The sequence below is a fragment of the Cupressus sempervirens genome, chromosome 7, assembly GCF_028749045.1.
Source record: "Cupressus sempervirens isolate cs-2001-9-10 chromosome 7, ASM2874904v1, whole genome shotgun sequence".
Classification (NCBI taxonomy): Eukaryota; Viridiplantae; Streptophyta; class Pinopsida; order Cupressales; family Cupressaceae; genus Cupressus; species Cupressus sempervirens.
Window position 1 is genome coordinate 599489985 of NC_143124.1, and position 19217 is coordinate 599509201.

Genomic DNA, 19217 nt, shown 5'->3' on the forward strand with positions numbered 1-19217 from the left:
AGGCTTGCCAAATTATTCGATATGTGGTAGTGGGACTCGTAGTGGTTGTGAATCTTGTAAACATACTTGTGGTGTTGTAGCTTCATAATTTTGGCCACTAAAATATGATGACAACATTCTACGAGTGCATTTGGTTGGCCTCTCTTGACTTCCACCACATGTAGGACTCTTACCCTTGTTCATGTTTGACATCTCCAATGAAATATAGGCTACCAAAAAAATTAACTTTTTGAAGAAGTGTCAGACTATAGCTAATTATTGCATCTATTTATCTAAATAGGATTCATTGGTTGTATAACTTACACAATAAAATATAGATGTCCTAGGTCTCCTTGGTTACTAGGTGACTCAATAGTCACCGGTCCCAGGTGATAAGTGACCTCTAACAGTCTAACTTGTACCTACTAAATAAGAAAAAAATTAAAATTGCAGAGTCTAAATGGATAGGGGTATGAGTTACTCACCTTTACCTCAATTACAGTCATCACTCGCCATGCTCTTTGCAATTTAAGAAACTGAGACTTTTTTATCAATCAAAATTAAAAGCACATACTGATCTATGAATGTATTTATACCAATCCTTTTGGAAAATTCCATAGGAATATTATAGCATATAGAAGATATTTGGTGAAGCCTGCACAATACAAATATGTCTTATGTAATTTCCAAGGTAATTATGGTGCGTCCAATATATGGTCATGAATGATATAGTTGGCAAAATTACATTAGTGTGGGACACACGCTCACATATTTGTGGAGAAAATGTTGTCCCTCTTTGAAAAAACCTTTTAAAATGTGTGAATTTAGGCCATCCAAAAATTTCCCTTTGAAAATCATACACAAATATATGTTTAGTTTGTCATGTGAAAAAATTAATTCTAATTGGCTATATCAGTGAAAAGGAGAGGCAATGGCATAAATTGTATCGCGATGGGCCTAGGGGTGCATACCATTTTTGGTAAAGTTGGAGCAACACTCCTTGCCACATATGTGGAAAAAATTCACAAAATCGACATAGGTCGATATGCAAAATTCATCAATTGGTGAATATTCACCACTGAAGTAAACCCTGATTGGGATCCACTTGTGTTTGACCCTCATAAAAAGATGAAGGGGTTGTCTTTGCTACTTGAACATACATGTCAAAATTTTCCCTTAAGATGTCTCCCATCCCTTCAATTACTAAGGATCGATCAATGTCATTCTTACTACCCTTAACCAAATGTTGGACTTGGTCATCATCTCTAAGAAACACTAAAACCATCATTGCCTCTTCTTTTAAGGCTTCCTCTAAATCAAATCTTTGAGGGCTTTTTACATGTGCTCCATAATATCAAATACATCAACAAATTAACCACCAAACCTCTTCTTTTCCCATTCTCCATAGAGTTCTCCACCTGGCTAATCTCTTTCTCATTGTTTTCCACAATGACTAGAGGTTGCTTCTACTCACCTTTATCCAAGCCTAAGACAACATAGTTTGGGGTTTCAAGCATTCTTGCACTTTGACCAATGTTTGAGGATTAATAGAACAAGTTTAATGGATTTACATATTCATCCATCATGTCAAAGGAGCCCTTACCATCCCCAATCCTTTTTAAAGTTTCACCATCCCTATATTCAAAGGGTAAATGCTAAAGTTGAAACCATGTTAGTAAAACTTTAGCTTCTCCTCTTTGCGTGGGTCAAAGTTCAGAGTCCAATCCTTCACACAAATCCCTTTCCCAAATTTATTATATAAGCCCCCCCATTCAGAATCCATTCTTTATCATATTTAGATGTGCAAGTAACAAGGTAAAATCCATATGGATAGAATAGGGATAAGGCCAGGGCGGATGATGACAAGGCCACAATCAGTACACTCACCAGTATGGATCAGGGCATGGAGAAGGTCTAGGATCAAATGGCAAAGGAACAACAAAAGATAGTTGAGGCAGCTCAGACTATGCAGGAATTGGAGAAGATAATTGAAGACTAGTTTTCTTGTCTTTTGTCTTTTTGTCTTCCTAGCTTTTGGCTTTTCGATAGGCTTTCTGTAGTCTGTTTTAGTTTGTTAGTTTTCTGGCCTTTCTGTGGGCCTTTGTTTTGGGCTGGGCCTTCGGGCTTATTTTCAGCTGTTGGACCTCTGTTTTGGCTAGGCTTCTTTGGCTTATTATCAGCCTTGTTTTTGTAAAACTTATGGGTTTCAGGATCCCTTAAAACCTGTTTATCTTATCAAAAACAAGGTAAAATCCATTTTCCATAGTTATAAAAATATGACCTAATCCCTACTACTCATTATACCAATTTTGAAACAAATTGATGATTGACTAGGGGCCCATCTATTTCATGAAGAAATCCCTAGCCTTTAAGGAGAGAAACACAGTCCAACCACTATTTTTTGTTGATTAAAGAGAGGATGCCCTCACATCCATAATGTAACTACTCATCTTCAAGAGGGATGCATCATCACCCATCTTTGATTTGGGTCTCCAAAAATTTTGAGCAATTTGATGGAACATGAAATCCTTCTACATAGAGAACATTCCACCTTATACATCAACAAGCCTTCTCCGATTATCCCAACCTCTTTTATCTCGCCACGTGTTGTCTACATTAACATCCATTTGGTTGGACAAAGGGCCACACATTTGCTTGGGGTTTGTTTGGAACCTTGGGTTTGAGCTTGTTTAATGACCATCTTCTTGGTCTGGTGATATTCTCCTTAGGATTCCTCTATGAGATCTCCTCAAATCTACTCTACGTGCCAAGATCCCCATTATTCCAACGAAAAACCTCTATTTCCTAGCAATATACACCATTCTGCCGCATTCAAACTTTGCAACCTCCTTGAAGTCGACCATTGACAATCCTTTTTTTAAACATAAAATTATAATTAATCTCAACAAACAATTACATCCAAGCTTTGACCCATTACCTATTAAAAAAAAAAAATTTAATTACCAAAGACTATTTTATTTAAGAATTTCATTATTTATTTAGTTTTAAGCTTATAATACATTTTTTATTTGTTAATATTAATTATATGTATTATTTATTAATATTTTAATTATAAAATTAATAATTGTGTATCAACAAGTTCATAACAAATTAAGGTTTATGTGACAGTTAGTATCATAGTTAGAGTTAGCATTTTGATTGGGCTTAGAGTTTATATTATGGTTAAAATAATAATTTAGGGTTTAATATTAAAGTTTATGTAATGGGTGGGAGCTTTCAAATTTATCTCTACTTATTACTTCTTTGTTTAGGCCGGTCTTGCACATACATTATTGCAAATTTATGTCATCTTCCACATTTTATGCTAAACCTATTTCATTCCCCAAACCATTATTTGATTTTTTTATGAAAATGATTGTTCATTTAGTTTGTTAATACATTTATACAAAATCAATCTGTAAAAATGAAAATACCATGCTATAAGTTTTTTCACACTGTACTTGTATTAATTGATATTCATGTCATGAGCTAACAAATAACATATACATTAGGATTCCCTCAATTTCTACTTCTTTCCTTCTCAATATAGAGCCATAAGGATTTTTTTTAATGATTGAGGAGTCCACAAGATCATAGGGGTCATATTACTATCAATTTTATCATATGTAATCATAGTCTTTCATACCTCAAATCTTTCAAATATACAACATTTGTAGACTTCCATAATATTAGGTCACCAGATTTACCCAAACGCAAACATAACAGGTACTATAGAAATATTAATTTGATATTTTAATATCTATGACAAATAACATGGTCATACATTAATATAATAGAAAGATTCTATTAAACATTTTATTACATTGATTAAAATGACAATAATACATTGCAAATAGATATTATTATTCTCAAATATAAATAATAATATGAAGTACAAATATATCAATATTATTATTTTTAAAATAGAAGAGCTTAAAAATGTATTGTCAAATCACACAAATTAAATCTAATAGATTAATTATCATCTACTATATCTAAATTCCGTTACAATCTTCCTTTTTTTGTATTTGCCATAGGCTCATACTATTGTAATTAGTTCAACATATCTAGTGATTAATTTTTTACATCTCAACCAATTAGATCTAATTATTTTTCCTTCTAATTTTAATTTTGATTTTTGGATTGTTTATATATGGGTTTTTTAACATCTAAATTTCTTTAAAATATTTTACTTGAACTTGATTGGCTCTTACATTTGAGGTCTTATAAGAGTGATTTTTCTACCAGAAATTTTACCATTCACTTAAAAAAATAACATTGTATGGAAATAAATAGTTTTGGATTTGTAAATATTAATTTTATCACCAGTCATTCTAGTATTTGATTATATTAAATTTTAAATACTTTAATTTGTGAAAGATAACAATTAATTAATGTATATATTAAAATATAGTATTTGTGAAAAAGGGTATAATAATAAATAAAAAGGTAAAAATATAATATAAATAATAATTATATCTTTCTTCAAATACTTTGTTATTAGACTAAAATCTAGTACAATTATTTTATGATTATCTAGGGCCAAAATCTCTACATCTTAATACTATTTATTTTATAAATGTTTAGTTATCTATAGTAAAAAAAAATATTAATGTATTAATAAATATATTAAAATACAATTAAGTAGTTATAATATTATCATTGCATTTATGAAAATTAAAATTTTTTATATTAAAATTTTATCTAAAGTATATATCAAATATTAATCAATTAGTAATAATATTATATTTAATATTATCAATTTTTTACTTCATTATTCTAATTAATTAAAACTATTATAATCTACGGCAAATAAAGCCACTACGTGGCACTTGTTGACTCTAGCTTTTCCTCGCACCCGTTGCAAGTGATAATAATTAGGATGCAACGACCTCTTATCCTTTTGTGACACGAAGAGGAGGAACATGAATAAACAGAATCTTGAGACAATTCGGCCAATCAAATCGACTCGACTGATTCGCCTTCTTGATACCAATTATTTTTTCACCTAATCTAAATTCTACTTCAGAATACGATTTTATTCTCATCCCTTGATCTTTGATCGACCAATACATCCAAATCGGCCTGACACAATTGGATTAAACAAACATTTACCGTATTCTGTTTGACTGGCATCCAATAGAAACTGGCCATCTTCAGCAATAACGGACTATATTGCTATTATCCGCTTGGTGTGTGTAGTGATTGTTTGCGAGTATGAAGGGATTCGTCCTCGCAAACGCCTGTGTTGGAGTGCCTTCATTTCCTGTGAAGCAATGGCGAGAGCGAGGTCGGAGGCCGAGCTCTACCGTGAAAGCATCACTAACTTTAAGATTAGAAGAAAATGGGTCATGCAAAGAGGATGGGAATGTCTGGTGCAGGACAATAACGTTGGGAGCAGCAGGGACGTTGGCTGATGCAGCAAAGCAGTTGCAATCCGCTATTAACCACTTCAAATCAGCACCCCCTTCTCAACACTCTGGACTACTACGATTTGAGGTATGCATTATCATTTCTTCAACATCAATTTTGCAAATCACCGAACCAGAAAAATCCACAATAGAGCGATATTTGTAACTATCTTGCTTCCAGATTTCTAGAAATATATAAACCATTAGAACACATTGAAGTAAATCATTAGTATAACCCTTTAGCATGACCAACAGTTGTCTACTTAACACTTGTTTTGGTTGATGCTCGCTGGTAGAAGCAGCGAAACTTCGTTGGAAGCCACATATTACAATATCTTTCTGACTCAAGTGCGCTTCAATTATTACACTTTAGAGCACGGTAGGCTTGGATGGTTAGAAGGCGGAGGGATTACCATTAGCAAAGGTCAATGCTAACAAACAAATAGGGGAAGCTCCAGGTTAAAGCGAGTCAGTGGCTTGACACAAATTATGAGTGGAAAGGTGAGAGAAAAAGATGAAGCTACGTAACTCTCAAGTATGCCACAAACTTGAAGCACAATGCCATTATTGAGATTCATGAATGGCTCGGAAGGTGGGTCAAATCCCACAAAAATTATATTTTTAACTTAAAATCTCCATGGAAGCTTTTGCTTACTTAGTAATACCCTTCATAGGTAATATTTGTGAGACAAAGCTGCCTTCTAAGTTATTCCAAAGTAGTGGGTTTCATTTATTGTTTATCCCGCGGAAGTTACTTTTGTCAAAAGTCCATATTTACTCAGAATTAATCTTAGACTATTGGTTGGGTTGTGCCTGTTCAAACTAGCATGCTAAACTTGCCGAGAAATTGTAGGTTGTTCAATATCTTATGAATACAACACAATTTAGTTGTATACTCTATTGGAACCAAAATGATTTTGCTCTGTCTTTTTGACTATTCTCCATTTTTAAGGTTAAGGAATTCGGTCAAACAGGTTACCTATAAATAATTTTAGCCAAGTTCAATTTTCCACACATTCAGTTGTTGGAGATTTTATCAAAACAATTCATATGCCTATGAAGGGATGCTTTGTTTTGCGACGTCTTTTGAGGTTTTACAAGTTTTAAGCTTTCTTATAAATTTGCTCAAAATATTAAATTCATAATTAAACTAAACAATCAAAGAAGCAACTGCAACAGTAGACTGCAACATTCAATGACAGTGTTTAATGATTCATATTGCTGATTAAGAACAATGGTTCAGACTTCAGAGTCTTCAGAACCTAACCCTTAAGCTGACAGAACAACTGTTCGTCCAGATCATTATACACTTTGTCTTCATAACAGGTCTGCAACACTAAAACCCAATGACAGATTAAGGCACTGGTAATTGAGCTTCTTCACTCCTCCAAGTCTACGCAGCGAATTCTCATATTAACATAGCCAACAGAGATTAGTGCTCAGAGCCGAGCCAAAAATCAACAATTTCACACGCCAATCTGGACACTATGTTCGTCATCCCATGCCAAATTCTTCTGCTCACATTGTTTACGAAAAGGATGGACCTGCACCTTGGCGCCAAGCCTTGGACCTGCACATTTATCTGCCTGTCAAACAACATTTCTTGTTACACACCTGCCATAATATTCCAGTTCACTGTGCACCGCAGCCAAAACCAAATATTGAACTTAATTTACCCTTAATCAACATTACAGGAGACGTCTAAGTGATTCAGAGGTGTTCAAAATTCCTTTTCTCTCTTCTTAAACGCCTCCTCAAAGCTCACTATTTGTCCTTATATTGTTTGCCTTGAAAGTATCGATTATTCTTTTAATACCAGATGATTTGTCTGACTTCCCTTCAAAATTCTAAGTCAAACTGTTTCTTTTTTTTGTCTTATTTCCATGTAAGCGCAGGTTTGCTCTTATCACAAGGAGACTTGCAAAAATAAAATCGCACCTCCTTCGCTAGGGGTAAACAATAAAAATCAAACCACAAAATCCAAGGCTTAGCGCCAAGGTGCAGGTCCATCCTGCAAAAATGAAAAAGCAATATTGTTCACAGCTGCTCATGTCTGGAGACTTAGAGGAAATAAACCCTTGCAAACAATACCCAGAGGAAAGATCATCTCTATCTACCCTAATTGACCCCTTAATGGATTTCATGTATTTTCTTAACTGTATGCAAGGTAGCTCAATTGAAGAAAACATTAAATCAAACAAAACTCACAACATATGCCAATGCTATCAAAATCTCTGGATGAATTCAAAACCATAAAAACCTTCTTGATGGTTAGAATAATCACTGAAAGAGAGCTTCAAAACCTTGAACTAGAACCATAATGAAACAATGGGCTTAGCCTTTTCGTGACACTAATAGTAAAATCACCCTGGAGAGAATATTGATCCTATAGAAGGTTTTCATATTCTAAGAGCGAATTTCTCCTTCCCACCTAGAACTAGAACCGCGATGAAAGAACTAGCTTAGCCTTTGAATGAGACTAATTGTAAGATCCTCTTGGATTAACGATCCGAAAGAAGGTTGGCTCATTCTTATCTTGTATAAACATTTAAAAGCTAAGAATGCTGAGAACCCCTCGGTAAGAATTGAGGATGTAGGGGAGGATAAGGGGTTTTCTCGTCTGGATTCTGAAGGGGAGAGTGATCCTGAGGATATGGAGGACGAGTGGAGTACTAAGGGGAAGAAAAAGGTGATAAAGAAAAGAAAATTGTCTACCCAAAAAAATGTTCACAAAGGTAGTCATGGGCAAAGGTACTGAAGATACTCAGAAGGAGATGTCAAGGAAGAAGAAAGGGATAACATCTCCTAAGTCCACCCCTAAGAAGTTGGTTTTTGAAGGAGATATTGGTAATCACACTGATGACAGTGATGATGAGAACCCTGCTGATGGGTCCACAATAGTTGAACCGGCTCAGATTTTATCCACAAAATTTGAGAAGGAGATTATTGAGGGGGTGCCCAATGTTAATAAGGCAGCTATTGGTGATAGGATGGTCCCTGGGGAAGTTTGCATTGGATCCCTTGTTATTACTGTGACTGATAATGACTTGAATAAAGTTGCTAACTCTGCTGGCAGGATCATTAATTTGATGATTGGCAAGGAGAGCAAGATCCCTCTCCCAAAGGACTTTACCAACAACATTATCCATGATGTTCCTCTTAATCCTCCAGTTTCTGGTGAGGATGATGAAGACATGCTGAATGAGATTTCTGTGGACATATGGCTTAATGAGTTGCAAGATAAGAAAGAGCCCTCGTTTGAGGTTTTGCAGATGGCTAAGCTATGACTTTGAGTGCTTTCTTGGTCAATAGATGGATGTTCCATGAAATCAAAAGTCTGAACCTTAAGTATAGGGCTCTCTCTGCCAAATTTGAGAAGCTGAATCAAGAGAAGGAGACGGGCAATGATTTGGAGAATACCCTCTGGACTAAGCAGGAGAAGAAACTGGTTTTGGATTCTGTGGAGATGGAAGGGACCACCAAGAGATTGCTTGACAAAAAAATTGATTCTCTCAATGCCAGGATTCATAAGAATGAGGATACCCTGAAAAAAATCCTTGAGCACAGTCTCAAAATCATAATGTCCTCTGTTGATAACACAAATGGCCTCATTAGCAGGCTGGAAGGGAATATGGAGAGACATGCTGTTATCATTGATGCTGACAAAGATGAGGATGAGTATGCGGGCCGAGGAAAGTGCACCAGATCCAGCAAGAGAAAGATGGCTATCATTGCTCCAGCTGATAATCTTGAAGACCTCAAGAAGGTGGTGCAAAGGATGACTGAAATGGGGAAAGAGGTGGCTAACACCATCAAGGAGTTGGTCTAACCTTAGGTGGCTGTTTGTCCTGTGTCTTTTGTTGTTTTTGGTTTAGGATCTGTTGTTTGTGGTCTGTTGCTGGCCTGTTTTGGGTGTTGGACTTTTGTTTTCTCCAGCACACTTGTCTGGTTTGGGTCTTAAAGGTTTATATACTTTCTATAATGTAGTGGGTTTCGGGTCCCTATAAAACCTGTTTTTCCCATAATCAAAAACGATCTCAAGGAAGGTTTTCATATTATAAGAGCCAATTTTCTCCTTCCCAACTTCATTTCACACATACAACAAATGAATCATGATCCCCTTATTGTAATTTTAACCTCTACACTGAATTTTAGAGAAATAAAATAAACATTTTAGTCCCCTGATATCTCTCAGAACCACAGGCCCCGAAACAAAGCTCTTTATAAAATAATGAAAGATTTCTATTTTCAATACTTGGGCACTCAAACCAAAGTTACAGAATAAAAATTTAATAGCTATAAAGTGCATAACATTAAACTTGAGCATTTAATGAAACAATGACCCTATAATTACGAACAATTGATCATCAAGATGTGAAACTGAAAGTGTCAAGGTGCTACTAATTAGGTATTGGACTTGATCGAGCTAAAACTAGCAACTACCTAAATATAGACATCTTCTCCATGATTGGAGAAAAGACCTGAAGTTGGAAAATTCTTCAGAAAGTGGAATATGTGTCCTCAAGATTGAGTGAAATCATTGGTAATGTCAAATAATCCCTTGGACAAGACAAGCCCCCACTGACAAGGTCAAAGCCAACTACCATGCAAGGAAACTCAAAAATGAGGATAATTACATTAGTGAGCAATTAGCTAGGTTTTGGTTGGTTAGTCAAAACATCTTTGACCCTTTTTGCTGATTATGTTAGGAAAATGAAGTCTCAACCTTACATTGACATTAGGTTACTATTTAGAGTAAGTTTACATTTGAGCACGGATTGGTCTGAATTGTACATAATGAAAACACTTTTTAATGTAATTATAAAGTCACTTTATTTTTAAAAGGTACTTTACAATAAAGTAACTGCAATTTATTTAAATAAAGAATCAAAGTTAAAACATTTTAAAAAAAATTAAATCTACCCACTTGACCTCTTCAATTGAAAATTGATGATGCATTTGGGCTTTTGGTGATGTCTGAAGTAGCAAGCCAACTTCCAGTTTCCTCTTAAACAATAAGAACCTTCACAAAATATATGAGATAATCTCTGAAGATCTGAAACGACTCATAAAGCTTCTTGTAAGGTTCCAAAAACTTTGGTTGGATTCCCTATCCACTATGCTGACCCATGAAAACCTTGATTGTAGGCCAGCCCTGCTGATAATAGAATTGCCTTAGAAGGGCACATTATAATCCACCTTCCCCGAGATTGCTTGTATCCTAGCAACCTCAACTCTGGATGCTGTTGAATTTGCTCAGTGTCACATCGTAGCCTCAACTGACAGATCCTTCCACTTCATCAAATACTCGCTCATAACCCTCCTCAATTTCCATCCTCTGGTATCATTTATGGGCTTAGGGATAAGATTCAACTTTCCCTCCTCATCCAGGTTTGGTGGTGTAGAAGGAAACACATTGTGCCCAATCACCTTCTTGAGGCGAGATGCATGGAAGACATTGTACACTCTATTGTTTGCTTATAACCTCATAAGCCACCTCTATAATGTGCTTGATAATCCTAAAACTCTTTCTGCATCATCAATTACACCATGTCCCCAACCTTAAACAATTGCTTAACTCTCTTCGGATTTGCATACTGCTTCTGCTAGTTTAGTGCCTTTTGAATATTCTCCTTCAGAGATCTCATGTTGTTTTGAATCTTCTAAAGAAGGTCCTTGGTGCTAGGCACCTTGCTATCTCCACACAACACATTCAGAAAGTTCGGTGCTTCAAACCCATATAGTGTCATGAATGGTGAGATTCGAATAGATATGTCATGAGTGGTATTATAGCAATACTCAGATAAGTGTAGCCACTTAACCCATGCCTTTTTCTACCCTTCTATGTAACTTCTGAGGTATCACTCTACCCATTTGCTTGATAATCCTAAAACTCTTTCTGCATCATCAATTACACCATGTCCCCAACCTTAAACAATTGCTTAACTCTCTTCGGATCTGCATACTGCTTCTGCTAGTTTAGTGCCTTTTGAATATTCTCCTTCAGAGATCTCATGTTGTTTTGAATCTTCTGAAGAAGGTCCTTGGTGCTAGGCACCTTGCTATCTCCACACAACACATTCAGAAAGTTCGGTGCTTCATACCCATATAGTGTCATGAATGGTGAGATTCGAATAGATATGTCATAAGTGGTATTATAGCAATACTCAGATAAGTGTAGCCACTTAACCCATGCCTTTTTTTGCCTTGCCAGGTAACTTCTGAGGTATCACTCTACCCATTTCTCAATAATTTTGTTTTCCCATTAGTTTGTAGGTGGTAATTGGTATTTAGAAGAAGCTTTGTCCCATTGAGTCTAAATATCTCCTACCAAAAGTACTTATAAATTTGTTGTCCTGATCACCAACTACACTCCGTAGCAATCTGTGTAGCTTGAATACCTCTAGAAAAAACAATCAGCAACTTGTACTATTGTAAATATGGTTGTGATTGGAAAAAAGTGTGCAAACTTTGTGACCCTATCAACTATGACATAAATATGGTCCTTGCTCTAAGCTTTGGGTAAGTTTGTAATAAAATCCATGGAAATGCACTTCTACTTCCAATTAGGAATGGGTATGGGTATGGGAATTAGGAATGGGTATGGAAATGCACTTCTACTTCTACTTCTATTGAGAAGGAATGCTCCTGCTTGTTATGTTGACAAAAGGGACACTATCTCACATACTAAAGGACCTTAGATTTCAGAACCTTCCAAGTGAGATGCTTGTGATCTTCCTGTAAGTTTTGATTCAATTGTACGCCACCGAGCCATGATACCACTACTCATGGAAGCTTGTAAACTCATCGTAGGTGGTAATAAGATGATAACCCAATGCCACCTAGCCATGATACCACTATTCATGTGCCACAACATCAGTATACATTTATTTCCCATTCACATGCATATGTGCATTTACATTATATGTAACTGTACATCCATACATGCACATGTATTAATTAATAAAAGTAGTGTAAAGTTATAATTTAATAGTTTGCATAATTTAATCTTGAGCTCAAAGAAAAGAAATAGACTTGGACATTTTAAGTTCCACATTAGGGTTTGGTTGACAAACAAAGCCAACACAGGACAATGATAGTTGCCCCTAATGACACATAGAGGAACAAATCATACATTACCGAAAATCACTTAAGTGATCATGTGTTCATGAACTCAGATGATGCTCTAACCTATTACCCTATCTGTACTCTTCTCCGCAATGATGCTCTCCCTCCCTTTTCTAGAGGGTGTGGTGTTTATCCAACATCCATCTGAGAACACGTTTGTAGTTAACCCATTGCCCATATTCATCATGCATATGTTGGAAACATAATGATAATACCCATCTTTGATCATTCATAAAATATCTCATTCATGCAAGCTTAAGAAAGATCATTCCTAGATCATAAACCATGTCATAAGAAACACACACATACACACATATTCACCAAAAAATTGCATAGCAAGAAAAGGTGTTTAAAATGTCTCCAAGAGGGTTGCAAAACATTATTCACTAAATTAACAACTCTGCATATTGCTTTAGAAAATTGTGTTCTAGAATCATGCAATTTTACTCCATTTAATCACAATTCTTGTTGATGTAGAATATTGATCTTGGATTTAGCCAATAGAAAAAATCCATTTTTGTTATCGAGTTAAATCTACATTTACAATTAAATATTGCTATATGTACAGCAAAAAATGTGTTTTAGTTTTGGTTTTGATGTCAAATAAGTAAACATGGATTTTAGTTCTAAATGTTGGATAATCAATGCACTAATCAACTTATTCTACATGTGTGTGGTAAAAAAGTTGTCTTCAAGAAAGGAACATGATATATTTGTCATGCACACATGTTCTATATTTATCATTTGATAATTATACTTCTGTAATTGGAATGCAGGTTCCACTTTTACAAGACATTAAAGCTTTAGAATGGCTTCAATCCCAACCAAAAGGTCCTGCCTTGCTTCCGCGCTGTTACTTTTCCCCAAGACAGTATCAGGGAAGTATTGGGGAATCACTGCCTAAGCATATATCCAAAAGACAATTGGGCCAATCATACAAGAAAATTGTGAAAGGAGTGGCAGGAATTGGATCAGCTGTTCTTTTCAAAAGTTCCCATCCTTTCTCCTTAAATGATTGGAAGACCATAAGAAGGTGACGCAATTTGCATTTTGTTTGGCCAAGTTAGTTATTTCACTTATAGTGTTTACTTATTACCATGGGATTAACATAAATATCCTGCAAATGTGCCCCTTTTCAATTTAATCTTTGATTTGTACATAGTTTGTGGATCATTGGTTTCATACAGCATTTGTAACGATGAAGATACACATCCATTAAGTATTGTTTTTTTGCAAAACTAAGATAATCGTAGATACTCTTTTGGCTCTAAAAATAAGGTAGAGGACAATTTAAAGTCAAAACTTCATTGCACATTCTTGAAACAAGCTTTCCTTTAAGCAGGAGTAAGTTCTTGGCTCTAGTTTTGTCCTAAAGATTTTTAGAAGAAATTGATCAAGCTTTGTGGTGATGTTGTGTGTATATTGTTTATCTCTATTGATAAGACACTACAAAGTTTAAAGATGAACTAAGTAAATGCAGTTCTGAGCTTTTCCTATGAAGCTCCTCCTGGATTTTGTACACATATCATAACCTGCAAAGAATATACCATCTCATGTTCAATTGGAGTTTAAATTATGATATGAACTTCAATACTCACATTGCCATCGATGTGATATCACTGTGTATGTGTACACAAACAACCCAAGATTTGTTTGAAAATAATTTCACCAAGTAAGATGCAAAGCAACTTCCTTACCACTCTCTGATCACCCAGATCCTAGTATGGGTACGGTGAGAGCATATGGTATTTTGGATTACAAATCAATTGAAAATGCAACGCTGAAAGGAAAGCACCATGTGGCATGCTAGCCAATACTACTTTTTCCATGGGGTGCACATGCATTACAAGAAATTTGTGTGTGAGTTTTCCACTTAATTCAGTGGTGATCATAGGGGCATAGTTGCTTCAGCAGGAAAGCTTATGGGCACTTTCACTTATCCAGTGGGAAAGCTTATACAATATGGATATGTACACACAAGTTGCTTCCACTTATCCAGTGGTGAGTTACAATAAACAGCTTGTTAATTGGGGTAAGCTCATCAACAATTATCAAAGCAACTTACTAGCACTACTATCACTCAATGTTACAATAGAATGCACGGAATAACATCTTTAAGCAGCAAGATCATCCAAAGCACACATGATTATTACATTTGCATCACAGATTCACAATCATCAAAATAAGAAGATTAACATGTTCGTAACAAGTCCTGATGCAAATAAGACTTTCTGTAACACCTTACAATGGTGACAAATAACATGTACCCAACAACCCAGCTATCAATTGACAATGTGATTTCTTGGTTTGATGAATAGTGAGGCTGGTGCAGGTCTGCAAATGCACTCAAGACACACCGCTACAGGTTTAAGCAGCAAGGAAGATACCCAAAAATCTCACCAACACACATCTAATACACAAGCAAGCTACAACTTCATTTCTAGCACAGCATCACTTCAAAACTCACACAAACACGAACATTGGAAAGATATATCAATCTCTTGTGGCAAAATTGAACACACACTGAAGACTGCTGATTACTGAAATTTGTTTGTCTGAAAAACTATAAATTAGCCTCCAAACTAGATTTTGTATTGTAACTCTTAAATATCTATAACCCATCTCAAACATCCTACAATATACATGAAATATAACATAAAGTATAGGAAGGGAAACTTATACTAATTTTTGTTGTCATCTATGGCCTTCTAGAATCATGACAACCCCACACATGACCATTTCTCCACCCCAAAGAAGTGAAACTCTCAAATGGAGATAGGGAAATCACAAACAAGAAGGAAAAAGCACCAAAACCCAAGTAACCTACCTAGGATCCTTGTAATCATTCCAATCCCACACAAACATTTCTTTACTCCAATCAAGTATGGAATTCTCAAATGGAGATAGAGTGATTCCAAACAAGAAGAAAAAGAACACCAAAACCCGAGTGATCTACCCTAGTACCTTCATTCCCAACCCAAGATGTAAAACACACCTTTTGGGAGTGAAAGTGTGTTTGGAAAACTCACTAAGATGCAAAATGCACCTTTTAGTGGTCATTGCATATTTTAAAAACTCACATTTTGGATGTGAATGCATATTTTAAAAGAACTCACTTTTTGGAGGTGAATGCATATTTTAAAACATGCATATACATATTAAGACAAAGCTCACCTTTTTGATGTTGGTGCATATTTTAAGTGAGCTTACATGCAATGGCATAAAAAAGATCCACTTTTAATGACTTTATACTTCTAAGTTGAAATTTTCATGCAATGGCATGAAAAAGGTCCACTTTTGATGACTTTAAGTGATTTAATTAGCACATGTCAATTTGATTTCAACAAAATATTACTTAAATGGGACATAAATTATATTTACATATCATATTAACAAACCTTCGTTTGATGTCTTTATGATCTCAAAAGATGGGACCAAAATGAAAATCTTGATGGTTTGTAATGAATAAGGTTTCAGGTCCTTTCAAAACCTGTTGCTTGCTTGCTCTTTTAGAGTCTATTCCTTTTAGTCAAGTTCTCTCGGCCTTCTATGGCCTATTGTTTCTTTGATGTTTTTTTCAGTTTAGGACTTAATGTCTGTTTTTTTGGCAAACCATTGGGTCTTAGACACTTGTGAAAACCTATTTTACATATTAAAAAAAAACAAACAATATAACATGTAAATATCATTTAATAAGTGATATTTACTAAATTAAATTGAACTATATAGTTAATGTAGTCACCTAAGTGAAAAATCAAAAAGTAAACTCAACTTAAAAATATAACATAAAGTGCACTATAGTTATTTTAAGTGAAAATTTAATTGATAAAGTAACTTAAAAACATATCATAAAGTGAATTTAAGTTATATTTTTTAAAAAGTGAATGTAAAATTAAAAATATAACATGATATTTTTAATTTGTGTTGTTGCATAAAAAAGGTCCACTTTTTGGGCACTAAAATGGCCATATCTTTTGATTGACAACTCCAATTAATCTCTAGGTTAGATCAAATTGAAAGGGAAACCGAAAATCATGACTTGAGCAAGACCAAAGTACAAAAAACTAACAAACACACTCAAAAACAAACAAAAGGATGATGAAGGCCTCAAAAATCAAGGAAAGGCTCGACAAACAAAGAAACGAAAAAGACTTCAGTAAAAGAATTTGATATGCGAATTGGAGTTGATTGATCGATCAACATTAAGCAATTGAGTAACAAATTTGACTTAGAGAGATGCGAAACTAGATTGAAAAAGTTTCGTATTGTTACCTACATTTTGTGGTGACAAAATGCAGGGCAACAAGAATCAATTGGAAAATGCACTATCTTCAATATTATGAAATCTATCAATCAACCTCTTGTATGTCACTCAATTATTAAATACAAATCAATCATACATTTATCAAATCCTATTAATTTAATAACCAATCAGAGTTTAATCACTTCTAGCATACAATATATACACACTTAACAATTTATCCTTTCCACTCTTAGTTGTACTATCAAAACAAAAAAATTTAACACAAGAAAATGAAGAAAATAATAACAATTTATCCTTTCCACTTTTAGGACAAGCAATTTTGGGAGGTTAGGATTGTAATATCCCCCTCTAATAGCGAAATTTGAACACAAAAGTTGACATCCCTATTTGAAATGATTAAATAATTGATTTGAGATTGGAATGATTATTAGATAACTTGATTAGGTATTATAATTATTAAGAACATTATTATAGAATATATTGAATAGTTAATTAAATATAGTAGTTAAATCAATCATTAAATATACAACAATAAATTAAGCGATAATTATTATTTTATTAATAAATAAATGATATATTAAACTAATTATTAAACAATTATATAATCTAAAGTGGTTGATTAAGGAATATCAAGCTAAGACAATAAACTAACCGACTCCAAGTGAAGGGTGACGTTAAAGACATGTCTCCTTTCTATGTGAATCAATATATAATAGATGACATAGACATAAGGAAAAGACAAGGAGTTTTCAGTAGATAAATAAAGAAAAGTAGCAACTGTGTAATAAGAATACTACAGAAGGGAAGAGCAAAAAATACTATCAATCAATGATCTAATATAAAAGGCTTGTCAAGATAAAAGGCACAAAATCAAATGGATAAAGACAAATTCAATAGATCAAACATTCAAGCAGAATAGTATTTGAATTACACAAGCCAACTCAGCAATATAATTGGCTGGCATGTAATGTTTCGTTCTAGAGTTGCCTTATGAAGTCTGGTAGTATCCTTCAGGTAGTCTTGTTGTATGCTTCAGGTAGTTTGGTTGTGTGCTCCAGGTAGTATCCCTCAATGCTTCGGGTGGTCAATGCTTTAGATAGTAGGAAAATGACTAGTAATGCAACTAGAACTTAAAGACCCAAATTCATCAAATAAAGCCAAAACACAAATGGAGATAGAACGTATATAATCTTCAAATAATATTTGCCATAAGATGGTGTTTTGATTAGCCAGATTTGAATTAAGTATCACAGGCGATGGAATAGGGTGAGGGTTGAATCCCACTGAAATTGAAAAGCCAAGTAGGGAAGATCTTTCACTTCCGAAATGACGAACAACAGAGAATCCCAACAGGAATTCGCAGTACAAAGAAATATAATCCAAATCACATACCTACGACTACCTACAAGCTGTGCTTAAATACCCATTTTGGAAAACCTTTCCGAGGGTGTACAATTTATAGCCGACTGCAACACTTACCAATGGAAATGAAAATAAAATAGGTCCGAGATATATTAAATCAATCGGAACCAAAAATACAAATATAACTTGAGCCCCATATTAATTAATTAAAGTAACTAATTAAAGGTCCTTTTATTATATTATTTAAATTATGGGACTAGTTAATTAATTATTTAAATTAAATTATTACATTAAAATTGGGGACATTACATAGCATAGATAGTTATAGTGATGGAAGCAAATGATCAAAAGAGAAATGAATAATTAAGTGTAAGAGGTATGTCTCACGTACTTTGTATATATGATAGTAAAAAATCCGTTTTTAAAATATATTTTTAACAATAAAGATAATTCTGGTAGAGGATATCCATTTTGGATATTGAGTCTTTCATAATGAGAATTCAGAGGTTAGAGGACATTCATTTGAATGTCAATTAGAGATTAGAGGGCATTCAATATGAATGTCGAGATTCCAAAATTGGAATTTATAGAGAGATTCGTTATGAATCTCTAGGGACAATATATATATTGTAGTGGTCAAACATATGCATATGTCAGAGAAAAGAGATTTTAGTTAGAGGTGGGATCTCTACCAAGTAGTGGTATAAAGTGCATAATTAGAGATCCCGAGAGGCCTTAGGAAGACACTCTTCATATGATGATTTCCTAATTGAGAAGTAATTCTCACTAGAGGGTTAGGTGATTTGAGAAGAGTTCCTTCCAAGGGATTAGGAGGGGTTCAAAAGGGTAGTATTTAGACTAATATTTAATTAGTTTAATATTTCTAGCATGTTTAATATACATTTTTCAATATTGTACTAATGATTTGTTGTAGGTTCCAACATTCATTTCTTATTTTGGAAGAGGGGACATCATAATTGTCCATCATGACCTCCGAGACAACAACTTATTGCAGTCCATCATGATAACAAGTTAGCCATTGTTAAGATTGTCACCTTACAAAAACAACCATA

The 19217-nt window shown here is 34.4% G+C and overlaps 1 protein-coding gene across 8 annotated transcripts in view; it reads left to right on the plus strand.

Moving 5' to 3' along the window:
- The first annotated feature begins 5058 nt into the window (after positions 1–5058).
- The window catches only part of LOC149548160 (isochorismate synthase, chloroplastic-like), a 208020-nt gene continuing 193861 nt past the window's right edge, over positions 5059–19217 (plus strand). For 2 of the 8 annotated variants that reach the window (XR_016353995.1, XM_089792198.1), the window contains exons 1-2: positions 5061–5478; positions 13295–13551. Coding sequence is in view for 5 of the 8 variants with exons in the window: in XM_089792198.1 (XP_089648324.1) it covers positions 5197–5478; positions 13295–13551 (539 nt within the window). In the remaining 3 variants the exon portion in view is untranslated. Of the gene's footprint in view, positions 5479–13294; positions 13552–19217 lie in introns of all 8 variants that reach the window. The other 6 variants (XR_016353996.1, XM_089792200.1, XM_089792201.1 and 3 more) reach the window with 5 other exon arrangements.